Source organism: Aquarana catesbeiana, linkage group LG03 (assembly GCF_042186555.1).
Source record: "Aquarana catesbeiana isolate 2022-GZ linkage group LG03, ASM4218655v1, whole genome shotgun sequence".
NCBI lineage: Eukaryota > Metazoa > Chordata > Amphibia > Anura > Ranidae > Aquarana > Aquarana catesbeiana.
The window spans coordinates 568,326,418-568,341,791 of NC_133326.1; the positions used below are offsets into that span (position 1 = coordinate 568,326,418).

At 42.8% G+C, this 15,374-nt stretch overlaps 1 protein-coding gene across 1 annotated transcript in view; it reads left to right on the plus strand.

Annotated features, from left to right (window-relative positions):
* Positions 1-15,374, plus strand: part of DENND2A (DENN domain containing 2A) — a 199,274-nt gene that overhangs the window by 162,384 nt on the left and 21,516 nt on the right. Inside the window, exons 11-14 of the mRNA XM_073621846.1 lie at positions 2,171-2,240; positions 5,686-5,763; positions 8,572-8,712; positions 10,091-10,239. Coding sequence (XP_073477947.1) covers positions 2,171-2,240; positions 5,686-5,763; positions 8,572-8,712; positions 10,091-10,239 — 438 coding nt within the window. The remainder of the gene's footprint in view (positions 1-2,170; positions 2,241-5,685; positions 5,764-8,571; positions 8,713-10,090; positions 10,240-15,374) is intronic.

Here is a 15,374-nt window from a genome sequence, read left to right on the forward strand (position 1 = left end):
GAGTTCCCCTTCAAGATTCATACCAAACAGTGCGAGTCGGTACCCTGTCAGGTTGCCATGGAAATGGCAAACCGCAGCTAAACGCAACCGCAGCTAATCGCACTGTGCAAATGCAGCTGATCGCAGTGCCTGGAGTCTTGAATTTCACAGGAAAAAAAAATGCTTTTAACTGCAGCAGAATAGCCGTCCGTGTGAAAGGCGCCTAATACAGTGAGTATAGTTTCCTGAGTATTTCCCGTTTATCTTACAATAAAACAATCCTACATAAGGAACTCCAACCCCCCAACTGTAAACATGAGCAGCTCTGTTAAGAGAAGAGCTGCTAGAGCATGAAGCCAAGACTGTCAAGAATCAAAAGAACAATAGAAAAGGTAAGGATAGGAAAAAGAATAAAGAAAGAAGTGCTTCTGTCCAGGGATCCTCCACCCAATATCAGCCGCGTTCATTCGGGACCCGCAGGTAGGCTAATCGAGGAGACCATGTTTTATGAAAAGGGGATTGTTTGTCTCGTAGGACACTCGCGATTTTTTTTGTGCAACATAATCCACGCAAGTTTCCTTTCCACTAAAGCAATGTCTATGCATCCTGTCTTTTAGCACTCCTGTAGTATGTCCGCAGTCTCTCACCATCCTCTGTGTCCCCATTAGGAAGGTTCACTCTTTCCAATTGTCCTGATCACTAGAGTCACAGAGAATCAAAATTGGGGTAAATCCAAGCATGTTTTTCTCCAGAATAGGAATCTTCCAATGGAGATGCTTGTTCACATGTCAGATGTCTAATAGGAGATTTCCCCTCATATTGCAAAGATATCCTCTCCCTTCCTGTTGTGTACAGGGAGTAAAGGGGGATCTTTATAATGGTGCAAAAACTGTAGGTGGTTTTAACCTTTACTCTAGCCATAAAAAAAAGGGAGCTGGTTTAGGCTAATAAACTGTACATTTTTTCTGATAGCTCCTTAAAACCTATGTGAGATGCAAGCACTTAAAGTGTATGTCTGGGGAAAACAAAAACATTCTCTACAGTACATGCACATTTGCCTATGGTTTGTCTGTTAAACACTTAATCTATGGAAATATACCTAATCTGCAAGAAATCCAGTAAACTCCTAAATGTCCCTTTTAGCTGACAGCACAGTACCTTTACTTCACTGTAATCCTAAACTGTCTTGTCAGCCCTGCCTGAGTTCTCACTGGTGAACTTCAGCACACCTCCCCCTTCTGTTATGAAGACGATGAGAGGGAAAATGTTCCATAGTAGAGGACAGACATCTGGCCAGTTCTGCTTGAATATCCCCCCCCCCCAAAGTACTTCAGCAAGGACTAAAAGATCAATGAAAAAAAGACCATCTACTGCCCGATCCCAAAGTGCCTTATCAAAGAAAAAAAAATTAAAGCTGCTTATTTTTTGCATTTCCTGGTTCCTCCTTTCCCCATCATTGACCTACTAATGACACTTCAATAAAAGCTTTCCATCTTCATTACATACCTAATTATAGACCCATTGACTTCATCACTGGTTCTTTGTGCTTATATACAACGCAGACAGATTATGGCTGGTAGAAGGGGCTGGCAGGGCGCTGTATATGTAGTACCCTACTGGAAATATCAGTGCCCGCAGCCCTAATGCACATTGTGAGAAGCTCACAGTGTGCAGTGAAATCAGAGTAAGCAATTTCAGTACAGGAGAGGAGCCTGTACATGATTAGAGAGTTCAGATTTTACATATTTTTCAACTATTTCATTTATTTTTAATTTTTGCATGTTGGAAATGTATTTACCTGTTCTTCCATTTTTGAATAAAAGTTCCTTTTTTACACAAACATCTGTACAGCCAAAGTTTATGCTACCCAGACCTGAGCCTTATCCTTAGTTATGTTCTGATTTGACAACCCTATTGATGGCGCTGCTTACCTTAGACAATAACTTTGATATGTAGTCAGCTTCAGAATGTCAAGCTTTGCACTTGGAAAGGGGTGATCACATGATCATGTACACCAATCACTGGCTGCCAAGATCTACTATACACTGCTCCATTCTGGTTGTGCGAATTAACGCAGTAGATGGTAAGAGTGAAAATATTTTAGGCCTGCAGCTATAGAAAAAACACAGGAATGTATGAAGAATTCCTCACAGAACTACAAAACTTTTTTTTTTTTTTTTTATTCTTTTAGTGAGACTTTCTCGTTTGTGCTGACCGGGGAAGATGGTAGTCGGAGATTCGGTTACTGTAGACGACTTTTGGTAAATAAAACTTATCTCTAATGAATTAAAACGCTGCGTACATAACTTCAGCAAGTGTAAATAGTGTTCCTAAGCTAAAAAATGTCCTCCATGCTACAGCACCCCTATGATGTAACCCTTCCCCATACCTGAACCTTAAAGTCCAGTTTCAAAGGCAGACCTTTTATTTCTGAATAAAGAAGGGAGTCACTAGAACTTCTGTCAGGTTTTTTTTTTTTTATTGCTGTCTGGGAATCCACTGGGGAGATTTCACTTCCTGTCCCTGTGACACAGCACACAAAATAAGGGAAACTGGTCACCTGGACATTTTCCCAGTGGGGACTTTAAAAGCAGCTAAAACCTGACAGAGGTTCTAACCCATCCCTGAACTATTCATAGCTGCAAAAACGCAGGTTTTAGCTGGATGTGTTTTTGTTTTTATTTCCCCACCAAATATGTTTATTAAAGCCATCTATTAAATCTTCTGCCCTTATTTTTAACTTTGGATAGTAAAACATTTTTTTTTTTCTGTCAGTAAATACCTTCTACAGCCCACTTCCTGTTTCTTGTCTGGTAAAAAGCCTAGGCTTATGACATCATGCACAGCTCTCTCTTGTGAGAGTTTGCGGGGGGTGGAGAATGAGTCATAAGAGCGCCAGCTGTAGAGCTGCAGTTGTACCTCTGTGTAAATCCAGGAAGTGAACAGGCAGCAGCTTCAGCTGCCCACAGTTAAAATGGATGCAGTCAGACTCAGTGGAGGGAGATTTCTGCAGCATATTTGGTACAGAATCGCAATATATATATATATATATATAAAATAATATGCAAAGTGGTTGAAAGGAAGCTTCACAATGGCAAAGATGTTTTTATTACAAATTATGTGAGCAGACTGCAGACGCTCTTTAAGTTCAACCTGTAGAACCTTAACAGTTAACCTAAACCCCAAGATGAGCTTTTAAAACTTGTACCCTAACAGTTAATAGTACACATCACAAATAGACACCTGGCCATATACTGTATTGAATTATGTCCGGTTTATCAGTAAAATTGGTTAGGAAAGTTTAACTCAGTGAATGTGTAAAAAGAAAAACTGAAGCGCTGATGTGGGTACTCTATATAATGGTAAAACACCAGAAAGGTGTGAGCTGCAACCAACCAATTAGTGCTGTGACACCGTTGCTAAAACCAATATAAAATATGTTGGTGCGCTTATTATAACCTCCCACTCTGTTGAAATAGTGCATGTGTTTAAAAACCTAAAACATAATATATACACAATGCAATAATAACACAATCAATAAAGTGAATATGTGCAAATACACCAAAAAACATGGGGATCACATATCCCTTAGGGTAAAGTAATAAAGTGAAAGAGCAATAAATAATGCCTTACCTTGATTAGTATCAGCAGGCATTATTTATTGCTCTTTCACTTTATTATTTTACCCTAAGGGATATGTGATCCCCATGTTTTTTGGTGTATTTGTCACTTTATTGATTGTGTTATTATTGCATTGTGTATATATTATGTTTTAGGTTTTTAAACACATGCACTATTTCAAGAGTGGGAGGTTGTGGCCCTGCAGCAGGAGATTCATCCATCCATGCTGTGTAGTCAGCTTGATGTAATCCCATATATTACCAAGTACACCAAGTCGAAGTGTGATGCCCATTGAACGTCACTGTCACATTTTGAACATCCTGCAAAACTGGTGTTACAGGAAAAAGGAAGTAGGATTATCAACTGTCCACTTAAAGCGGGGTTCCACCCAAATTTTGAACAATATCTGTATGTATTCTCTTCCTTGCCTAGATGCTGACATGCCGTTTAAAAAAATTTTAATCGCCGTAATTACCTTTTTATTTTTCTATTCTTCTTTGCACTTCCTGGTTCTCCCGTGGGAGTAGGCGTGTTTCTAGCCTCTCCCAGACTCCTGGGAGCTAGTCTCAGGCTTCCCAGGATGCCACTGAGCATGTGCGGGAACGAGCGGTGAATGCTGGGAGCACAGCATTCACCACATCCAGGAAATAAATGCTTGTGGGCTTCAAATGCCCACAATGAAGATGGAAACCGCCTGCAGTGAATAATATAAGTTATTCTTTCCGACGAAATCTGACACAGGCGGACATATTACACACAATATGTGAGTATGTAATGCTGAGAAGAAAAGTTTGTGAATGAACTAAAAAAAAAAAAGATAGGTGGACCCCCGCTTTAAACCTTATAGGTTCTTTGGCCAGATCACATTGTACTCGGGGCACTGTACAGTAGTAACAACGAAGTCCAGGGTACATCGCTTTAAAACTATATACAGGCTTTAACTATGGCCAAAGATTTCTACTTATTAAACAGACAACGCATGTTTAAATATTGCCTTCTCAATGCTAATCCTCCTAATTTATCTATTAAAAATATCCTTAAGGGTTTGATTTACTAAAGGCAGTTGCTCCAGAGTTTAGTAAATGAGGTAAAGCTTCACTTTGCAAAGAGTACCCAATCATGTGCAAGGAAAATTTTAAAAAAGCAGCATTTTTGCTTGCACATGATTGGATGATAGAAGTCAGCAGAGCTTCTGCTCATTTACTAAACTCTGGAGCAACTGCACTTGTAGTAAATCCACCCCACAGTGCTGGATGTTTTTCATTCTTTAAAGCCCACTTGAACTTTTCAGTTTAGATCAGGTGAACCCTTTCTAGGTGCATTAAAACCAAAGGTGTGCAAAATTTCAAGATTTGGTTTTCAGTAGAAAAGCCTGTCCCCTGCCAGCATGTTTACACAGAAGGCCCCCTGCTTATTCTGGGGAAGTAGTAGTGTCTCTGCAGAGGTACAGCACATCCCCTGCTGATTCAGACATAGGTCTGCAATTAGCAAAAGTTGTGCTCCTTGCTGATTGGGGCTGTGACGGATCTCTTCAGAGAGACCCCTGCTTATACACAGAGTTCTTCTCTACGGAATGCTTGCAGGGGACAGACTTTTCTACTTGGGAAGTGGCTGCTTTAAAAAAAAAAACTAGGATTTTGCACACCTTATTGCTTTGATGCACCTGGAATGTATTTAGCTGATTTAAACTGGATGCTCAGTTGGGCTTTAAATAATACTTTGGCAGCAATATGTTCTGTCACCCTGGCATTCTGTTTTTTCTTTTGCCCTTTGAATCCTACTGCCAAAACTGTTTGGTATAGGCAATATTTCCTTTGTAGGAATGTTTGAGGAGAGGCAGCAGAAGTCACGGTCACTGAGCTGTGACGGAAACAGTTTGGAAATCTTTGAACCCTCATTAAACCTTAATGTTCCTGTAGCGGCAACAATGTACAGATTACTTCATGTGCTTCACTAATGCATAAAAAAAATAAAGTAATAATCAAAAGACACCTGCGCCGAATTAGCTGTGTGTAATATAGATGCAGCTGCCAAGAAAATTTCCCAGTATGCTTTGCCTCTAAACCTTCCATTTTGTTCCCACAGCCTAGCGGAAAAGGAAAGCGTCTTCCTGAAGTTTACTGTATTGTCAGCCGGTTGGGCTGCTTCAACCTTTTCTCCAAGGTACGAGGACGTTGTAGTGGTGGGTAAGGGAGATTGGTTGCTTACATTTGATGGAAGCACAATAAAAGGTGAAAACGAAGGGGGAAAGTAGTAGTTTGTGAGTCGCACCATAGCAGTGCCTGCTTCCCATCTACAGCCTGTGGGTATTGATTGCTCTGTTTCAAATTCCACTTTATTCATTGACATACCTCCTTATACTCAATCTGTCCAGACAGTATAGTCATCTGCTGACTTGGCACTATCCACAGGCAGCTTAAGGCCAGCCATAGACCGTTTGAAGAACCGGCCGACATTCTAACCATTAATGCTCAGGCTGAATGTACCAAGCTGATCAACGAATCAACTTGGGTAAAACCAGCCTGCCGGATTCGCTTGCGATTTCGGTTTAGTTTGCGCCCCCCCGTCGGGAGAAGACAATTGTTTAGCAGGAGGGATTCCACTGTTAGCACTGTTGATAGGGGAATCGTGCGAGTTTCTTTCCTGCAACTCTTGGTTGCAGGAAAGAAATTTGCTCCGTGTATGGCCTGCCGAACTCTTTAATAAGACGCAGAATTTTAATCCAACACAATTCTACTTCAGCTAATTGCAGTACAGTGGATATTTTTCCAGTCCTTTGAAGTGTGAGCCCTGGTTCACATTGGTGCGATTTGACATGTCAAATCGGCGGCAATTGCCAGCAATGGCAACATCCTAATCGGTACAACGCCGCATTTGCGTCGCCGCACCGATTTCAAAAAGTAATTTCTGTACTAGTTTTTCGGGGTGCGATTTCCATTGACGTCTGTGCAGAAACCCGCACAGATGTCCATGAAATCTGGACTGACATGCGGGAGTGAAATTATGCTAGTTCAGCTGAACTCACACGGCTTCATTCCTGCAGCTCAGTGTGAACCTGGGCTAAGATGGAGATGGGGGTGATTTACTAAAACTGGAGAGTGGTTTCTATGCAGAGCTGCACCAGATTTTGCAATCAGCTTCCAGGTTATTTTGCCAAAGCTGAATTGAACAAGCTGAAGTTAAAATTTGATTAGCTATCATGTGCAGTTGCACCCGATTTTGCACTCTTCAGTTGTAGTAAATTACCCCTATAACTTTCCTAACCCCTGTACAAACACTTACTGAGGGGACATAGAAGAAACAGGGCTGATCTAGATAGGATTGAACTAACTAGGAGAGGAGGACAGAGGGAGATCTCAAATCACATAAACAGGTTGTAGTGGTAGAAAACTGCCACTAGATGTTGGCATACTACTGAACAATACTAACCTAACATAACTCAATACAACACGGAAAAAAATACCCATAAGTGGGACAGAACATTGATCCTCTTTATAGCTATTTGTAGGGATAAGTTCCCAGGACACATCTCCGCTGACACCCGCCTGCCCATAGAAGTCAATGGATGGTTCGCTCGGATCCACCTGAAATCGGACAGGCGGATTTGAGCGTGCTTGCTGTGTGAAAGGGGCCTTACTCAAGTAGTAAGTTTCAATGTGGCACAAGCTACATCTGTAGCTATCTCATGGAAGCTGCTCCAGAGCCAAAGGAAATGTTGTGACAGCAGACTTATGGCCCATACTCACGGTCCTAAAATCGGACGACAGATCGTACATTTTATTTTATTTATTTATTTTTTTGCATGCTAGTCGGATATCGAAAATGGAGAGGTTACTAAAATTCTCGTACAACAGAATAAAAAAATCGTAACGAGAAAAATGTTTGTTTCAATCGGATGAACTGTCATGATCGGCTCTCAAACTCTGTACTAACAAAGCCTTCGTAATTGTCGTACGAAGGCTTCGAAAGCGGTATTTTTTTATCCAATTTTCAGATCGTGTGAACGGGCTAGAACAGCAGAAGTCCTCATTCCAGCATCTCCGTGAGATGTCAAGAATGAAAGAAATGGAGCACAGTAGAGATCTGCAATTTTCTTTACTGATGCCAGCTGCTATGCTGCTTTTCACCTTATAGAAATCCTAACTCTGTATATTAATGGATTAGAACATGCCTTTTTAAGCTGCTTCAGTTTTCATGGTTAAAGTTCCAAAAGGTATAGCCTTTTACTTTATTAAGTGGAATAGTGAGGTTTTTTTTTCTTTGTTATATGTGCCATCCTTAAGCCAGCAATAGACAGCGACTTTCTTTCCTGCAAGCACAGGTTGCAGGAAAGAAAATCGCTCGGTTCCCTCATCAATACAGTGTTGATGAAGGAATCCCTCCCGCAGATCCATTGTGTTCTCCCAGCAGGGGGGCAGGGAAAGCTGTCCCAAATGGGAGAACACAGTGATTGTTAGCGGCTATAACAGCCACTAGAAATCGTTTGTAAAATCTGTCAGGCTGGTTATACTCAAGTTGATCAATTTAATCGACTTGGGTACATTCAGCCTGGCCATACATGGTTCGAATCTTGGCCAGTTCCTGCTGAATTGGCCGAGATTCGAACCCTCTATGGCCGGCTTAGACAGTTGTCTGAACAGTTGTCCTCATTGTGGAATTCTCTGTGTATTTCTGTTCTGGTGACTGCTTTAACATTTTGAATTGCCCACCACTATCCATGGCAGTGGTTCCCGGGGCCATTCGGGTCTATTTATGCAAGTTTAGCACATTTTTACCCAAGAATCACATTTTCAAATTTAACTGGAAAATGTGTCAATCATGGGTGAAAGTTCTGTGATTCTTGTGTGAAAACTATTTTTAGGTTTTGTCCTTTCCACACTATCCAAAACTCAAGTCTTGGCTTTAGATGAATTTTAAGCTTATTTTATTTTTCACTATTATATAAAACCTCACTTATACCAATTCTTGCAGATTCTGGATGAGGTAGAGAAAAGGAGAGGCATCTCTCCAGCTCTGGTGCAGCCATTCATGAGAGCCATCATAGATGCTCCATTTCCAGCTCTAGGAAAGAAGATTTCAGTAAAGAACTTTCTACCAGGATCAGGAACCGAGGTATGGGAAGCCGTCAAAAAGAAATGTGATTGGTGCAACACGATTTTTGACTTGTGACTTATTTAAATGCTGTCCCCTAAGCTTATCATTTCCAGGAGAATCACCTTTGCTTGTGATTGGCACCTGTTATTGGTGGAGGATTCTCTTAAGCCTCTGAAAAGTGAGAGACTTTCCTCAAGCAGTGATTGGCAGGAGAATTCCCCCAAACTGTAACTGGCAAGAAAATTCCCTGAGGCTGGGTTCACACTGATGCGAATTGGGGTTTCTCCGCATCCAATTCGCATGACAGGAGAGTGTGACCAGCTCTCAATTGAGCCAGTTCGCACACCTCCGGGTTGCAGAAGGGTCCTGTGTGTCTTCTGGTCCGTTTCAGGTGCGAATCCAGCCAAAAATTCGGACCTGATTCGCACCTGAAACTGAACAGGGACACACCGCGCCCCCTGCTGTGAGCCGCGGCCGCAGCTAGTGTGAACTCAGCCTTAAAGTGGTTAAGCCACTCTGACCTGTATACACTATCAGCACTGCCTCTTATTGTGGTATCCCCCTGTGTGATATATAAATGCTGCAAATACTCAATTTCACTGCCGAGATTGCGATCACATGACCAGCCAGCTTTCTCCTTTCATCCTCTGAGAGATGCAGCGGTTGCTGAGATTTCCCTGCTCATGTCAGTCTGGAGGAGAAAGCTGGCTGGTCATGTGATCGCAATCTCAGCTCTTAAACGAGGTATTTACAGCATTTATATATAAATCATTCACAGAGGGGGACACTTCGATAGGAGGCAGTGCTGATGGTGTATACAGGTTAGTTTTATGAGAGCAGCAGGAGGGCGGAGGGGCGGCTCACACACAGAGAGGGGAGGGGGGAGAAGGACACAGGAGCAGAGAGAAGAGCAGATAGAAGGCTGCTGATGATATAGGCACATAAACTGACCAGTGTCTGGTCTCAGAAGCCATGATACACCGTGGTCAGTTTACAGAGAGGGGTGGGGAGAAACTGGCAGGATCAGGGCACAGGACAAGCACTGTGTCATATAACATGCTTTAAAGGAACAGGATTCTTTTTTTTTTTTTTTTTTTTTTTTTTTTTTTGTGGGTGGGGGTTAACACTTTAAACTATAACTGGCAGGAGGATTTCTCCCAAGTTGTGAATGGGAGGAGAACTTTACTAAGCTGTGATTACTCTAAGCTATGATTGACAAGAGAATTCCCACAGCCTATGACAGGAGGGATAGTTTCCCCCAGCTCTCACGATTTGGCAGAATTCATTTAATTGGTGGAATAGTGTCTTGGGTTGAATTGACGAGTGCATTCACTCACTGGAGCATTTTCCTATGTGTGTTTGGTGGGAGTGTGGCTCACCTCTGCTCTCTTCCTAGGTGATTGAACTTTGCCGACCTCTGGACTCCAGGCTCGAACATGTGGATTTTGAAGCGCTATTCTCCACTCTCAGTGTACGGCACCTCATACAAGTCTTCGCCTCTCTCCTTCTGGAAAGAAGAGTCATTTTTATGGCAGAAACCCTTAGGTAGAGAAACTTTATTATGCCTCCTATGCCATAAGAATGCATTTAAGTAGAAATCCAATTTATTACTTTGTTCACATCTTTGTGCTGCAATTGAATGAATTTAAAAAAAAAAAATGAGGACATGCTGCAGTTTTGTGCGTTTACCCATGTTAAAACAGGCCTATTGAATTGAATGCTACATTAACACCGGTATTGTGCAGTTGTGTGCTGTTTAACACCTCTACAGTATTAAAAATCGCTGTTGTGAATTTATCTACTCCATATTACATCACGAACAAAGAAACGTACATTTGAAAAACTGATTACTAAATATACTTGCGTTTTTGAAGATAACCCTGGGGGCTTGTTTGAAGCTAATGTGGTGATCTGTATTGGTCAATGCTTGCTCAACGCAAGGACACTGCAAATTCTATTGCTGTCTATGCGCCCAGCTCACATCAAAGCTTTGTGCTGGTGTGTGGTATGCAAATATGCTGCACATGCACATCACCGCTCTGCAGTGCATAGAGTTACATAGAGGTTTAAAAAAAAAAAGCACTGTAGTGTGTGCATGTTATTTGCACAATAATGTGTAGATAAAAGTGGAAAGGAAGAGAGGGAAGGAGGGAGTGGGAAATGGGGAAGGAATGGAAAGAAAGGGGAAGGAAAGGAGGAAGTGGGAGGAATGTAGGGACAGAGGGTAGGGAAATAAACCCTCGAAGTAAGATGGGGAGGAATGGAGAGAAGAAGGAAAGGGGGGGGGGGGGGGGAGTGGTGGGGGTGAAGGAAAAGTGGGGTGGAGGGAAAGAGGGGAAGAAGTGGGGTGAAGGGGTAAGGAGGAGGTGGAAGAAGTGGGGTGAAGGGGTAAGGAGGAGGTGGAAGAAATGAAGGGAAGAAACTGAGAAGGGAGGGAAAAAGGAAAAGAAGATTTTGGGGGGGGGGGTTGGAGGTGGAGAGAAGGGGAAAAAGGCAGTGGCATATCATCCATGTGTGCAGGGTGTTCACTACACATGGGCCCCGAGGGGGGGCCCGCACACTGCACACATGATGATCACCTGGTTGACAGTGAAGCAGTTGATAGCCGTTTCTCCTCTCAGCTGTCAGCTGAAATGCCCTACAAGGAGATCAGTGCTTGCAACTGTCCCTCCCACCGCACAGATCATCCATGACTGTTCTGTGGCCTCCTCCCTTGGGCACCCCTCCGTGTCCTTGTTCTACTCTGGCCCCCCCCCCCCCCCCCCCCCCCCCCCCCGCAGCCAGCTTCTCTCATATCCTCTCCCGCCGGCTGCTGTGGAGGATGTCAGGATGGAGAATGGAGGAAGGGGCCAGTAAATATGTCCTTTACCGGCCCCTTCCTTTTCTGAATTGGACACAGTGAGCAATCGCTTCCGATTGTCCCTGAGCCCTTTGATAACTGAGCAATGTAAACGGAGTTCAGTTTATGAATGACCAGGAGCCTGTTGTGTCCTGTCCATTCATCTTCAATGCTGAAGCTGCTGAGAAAAGGACTGGGGAATCTGTTCTCAGTCCCTTTCTCTGTCTCAAAGGGGAGATGTCAGGGGTCTGTTTAGACCTCCCACCTCCATACTCTGCAATTCTCTCCTGCACATATTACCCACCTCCATACACTCCGCACTCCTCTCCTGCACATATTACCCACCTCCATACACTCCGCACTCCTCTCCTGCACATACTACCCCACGTGGTACATGCTGCACTGTAAATTTCCTATTTAACATTATCACATTCTGCACTAGGTAAGTCATCTCAGACTCTATGAAGCCATACCCAATATTTAGTGTAATTTAGGCCACGCACACTTTTTTTTTTGCACACTGACCCAGCTGATTTCATGATACGCCCCTGGAAAGAGGGTAGGTGGCAGGGGAAAGGAGGAGGTGGAAGAAATGAAGGGAGAAAACCAAAAGAAGGGAAAACCTTTTTATTTTATTTTTTTTTTTTGGATTGGGTCGGGGGTGGAGAGAAAGGGAAGGGAAAGGGAGGGAGAAGTAGGAGGAGGGGGAAGGATGGGAGGGTAAGATACAGAGGGAGGAATGGAGCAAAGAAAGGGAAAGGGGGAAGAGGATGAAATTGAAACTATAAAGCAAAGAAAAAAGGGAAAGGAAGATAGGAAAGGTATGGATAGAAGATGCAGAAGGACTTTGGAATCTAGAGAAGGAAGGGAAGAATGAGAGGGGGAAGAGAAAGATGGGAGAGAAGGAATAGGAAGAGAAAGGGGGAAGGAATGGAGGGAAGAGAGGATGCGACGAGTCACCTTTTATCCCTATGTAGTGTTTATGAATACATTTTCTGTTTTTGGTCCCATATCTCCCTTAAATTCTGGGAAACCCTGAGGTTATAAAACCATTTACAATGCCAAACTCATTCCAACACCTGTCCTGTTGCTATATACTCTCAGTAGTACCTCTGAAAGACCTTAAACAAAAGTTTGTTGTGCTTCTAACCAAGTGCACTTGGCCTGTATTTAACATGACCCTTCCTCTTAGATAAGTTTATTTTCACATGTGAACTTGTTTTGCCCTCCACCAATTTCCTGGTTGCTGCAGGGTTAACTTAGTACATATTTTCCCGCTCTCTTCCTGTTGTGTTGCCATGGAGATGGCAGTAAACATTATAGCGTTCAACGCTGATGTCACCCGGCATATAATTATAAAGTTGTGTGTGCGCGGAGTGGGATTCTGGGCATTTTTCCAGAAGTGTCCGTGTTCCAGGCGACTAGTGATACTGTCAAGCACACATGTAGAGCGCTGCTTTTGCCTGTTTATTTAATCTCACGAAAAGTAGAGACAAACTGCCCAGAATTAATAAACTTTTCTTAAGGCTTAGGAGCAGAACCCTGCAAATGAGACAGATCGTTTTTTGCAAAAGACGTCAAATTTTCCATTGCTTAACAAAGGATAGTATAAAATTCCATGTTAAAGTACTTGCAATCGGAATGTCTGTTTTTTAAACTCCTTTTCACTACCAGCCTTGGGATAATTTCCTAGTCAAGGGGATATGAAACAACTCAAATGAGTGTTACATGGTTAATGTCATGTTAAATCATATGCAGTTTCCTTAAACTGGCCACATGCTTTAAATCTGATTGTACAATCGCTTTAAAATTTTCCAAGGACTATGTAATACAAGAGTTTGGATAAAGTGGACCTAGCATCAGATTTTTTTTTTTTTTTTTTTTTTTTTTTTTTTTTTTATATTAAAGTGATTTGTAAATCAATTTTTTTTAATTTTAAAAAAATAATAATAAACCTGTTATACTTGCCTACTCTGTGCAAAGGGTTTGCACTGAGCAGCCCCGATCCTCCTCTTCTGGGGTCCCCTTCCAGCACTTCTGGCCCCTCTTCAGCGAATGCCCCCATAGGAAGCCGCTTCCTATGAATGCACTCATGCAGGCTTGATACCAAGCTATGCTGCCTATGTCTATAGGCACAGACATTGTGGCATGGCCCTGCCCCCCCCCTGCCTTGTCACAGGATTTGATTGACAGCAGCAGGAGCCAATGGTAATCAATCTACCCTGTGAGGAGGGAGAGAGCTGTCACTCTCATGCATCTTACTGGATCGTGATTGGGCGCAATTAAGTATGGGGGGGGGGTGAACTCAGGCGCACAAGTTTTTTACCTTGCATGCATTAAGGTAAAAAAAAAACTTGACCCTTTAGAACCATTTTAACCACTTCAGCCCCGGAAGAATCTACCCCCTTACTGACCAGAGCACTTTTTGCGATTCGGCACTGTCGCTTTAACTGACATTTGCGCGGTCGAGCGACATTGCTCCCAAACAAAATTGACGTCCTTTTTTCCCCACAAATAGAGCTTTCTTTTGGTGGTATTTGATCATCTCTGCGGTTTTTATTTTTTGCGCTATAAACAAAAAAAGCGACAATTTTGAAAAAAACGCATTATTTTTTACTTTTTGCTATAATAAATATCCCCAAAAAATATATAAAAAAACTTTTTTTTTCCTCGGTTTAGGCCGATACGTATTCTTCTACGTATTTTTGGCAAAAAAAAATCGCAATAAGAGCTTATTGATTGGCACAAAAGTTATAGCGTCTACAAAATAGGGGATAGTTTTATGGCATTTTTATTTTTTTATTTTATTTTATTTTTTTTTTTACTTTTTTATCGTGACTGCAACATTATGGCGGACACATTGGACAATTTTGACACATTTTTGGGACCATTGGCATTACTACAGCGATCAATGCTATAAAATTGCATTGATTACTGTAAAAATTTCACTGGCAGTGTAGGGGTTACCCACTAGGTGGCGCTGTAGGGGTTAAGTGTCTCCTAGGGAGGGATTCTAACTGTGGGGGGGGAAGGGGCTGTGTGTGACACATCACTGCTCACCGCTCCCGATTACAGGGCGCGTGATCGGTGTCAGCGTCATTAGGCAGAACGGGGAAATGCTTGTTTACATTAGCATCTACCCGTTCTTCCTCACCGTGAGATGATTGCGGGTATGCCCGCGGACGTCGAGTCTGCGGGACCCACGGTCACGGAGCTCCTGGCAGGCGCGCGCCCGCAAGCCGCCTCTTAAAGGGCAACATACAGGTATGTTAATCTGCCTGTATGTGCCTTCTGACGCAGTATATCTGAGTGAGCCTTTCGGGAAGCGGTTAAAGTACAAGAATGCTAAATGATTTTAAGGTTTCCCAGGTGTTTATTATCGCAGTACTCCCCACAACAATGCCTAAGTCCTTGTTCACACTGGACCAATTTGACATGGGATTTGACATGTCGGATCGGAGCCTATTGCCAGCAATGGCACTGTCTGAATCGGTGCGATGGCAACTTTGCGGCGCCGCACTGATTCCAAAAAGTAGTTCCTGCACTACTTTTTGGCGACTTCGGGGGTGATTTCAATAGACATCTGTGCATGAACCGGAACAGATGTCTCCAAATTGCCCCCGAAGTTGGACTGAAATGCCGGTTTGAAATCGTGTGAGTTTGCATTCAATGTGAATCTAGGCTTAATCTGCTTTTCTCTCCATCTTTGATCATCCAGCATCCAGGGTTACCATCAAATTCCTGAACTAAGATGCTGGCTCAGAGATGGCACAATCATGTGTAAATCCTGGAACCTGTGCAGTTTTTGGCTGTGTCCACAAACGTCTTGACACAGATCGGC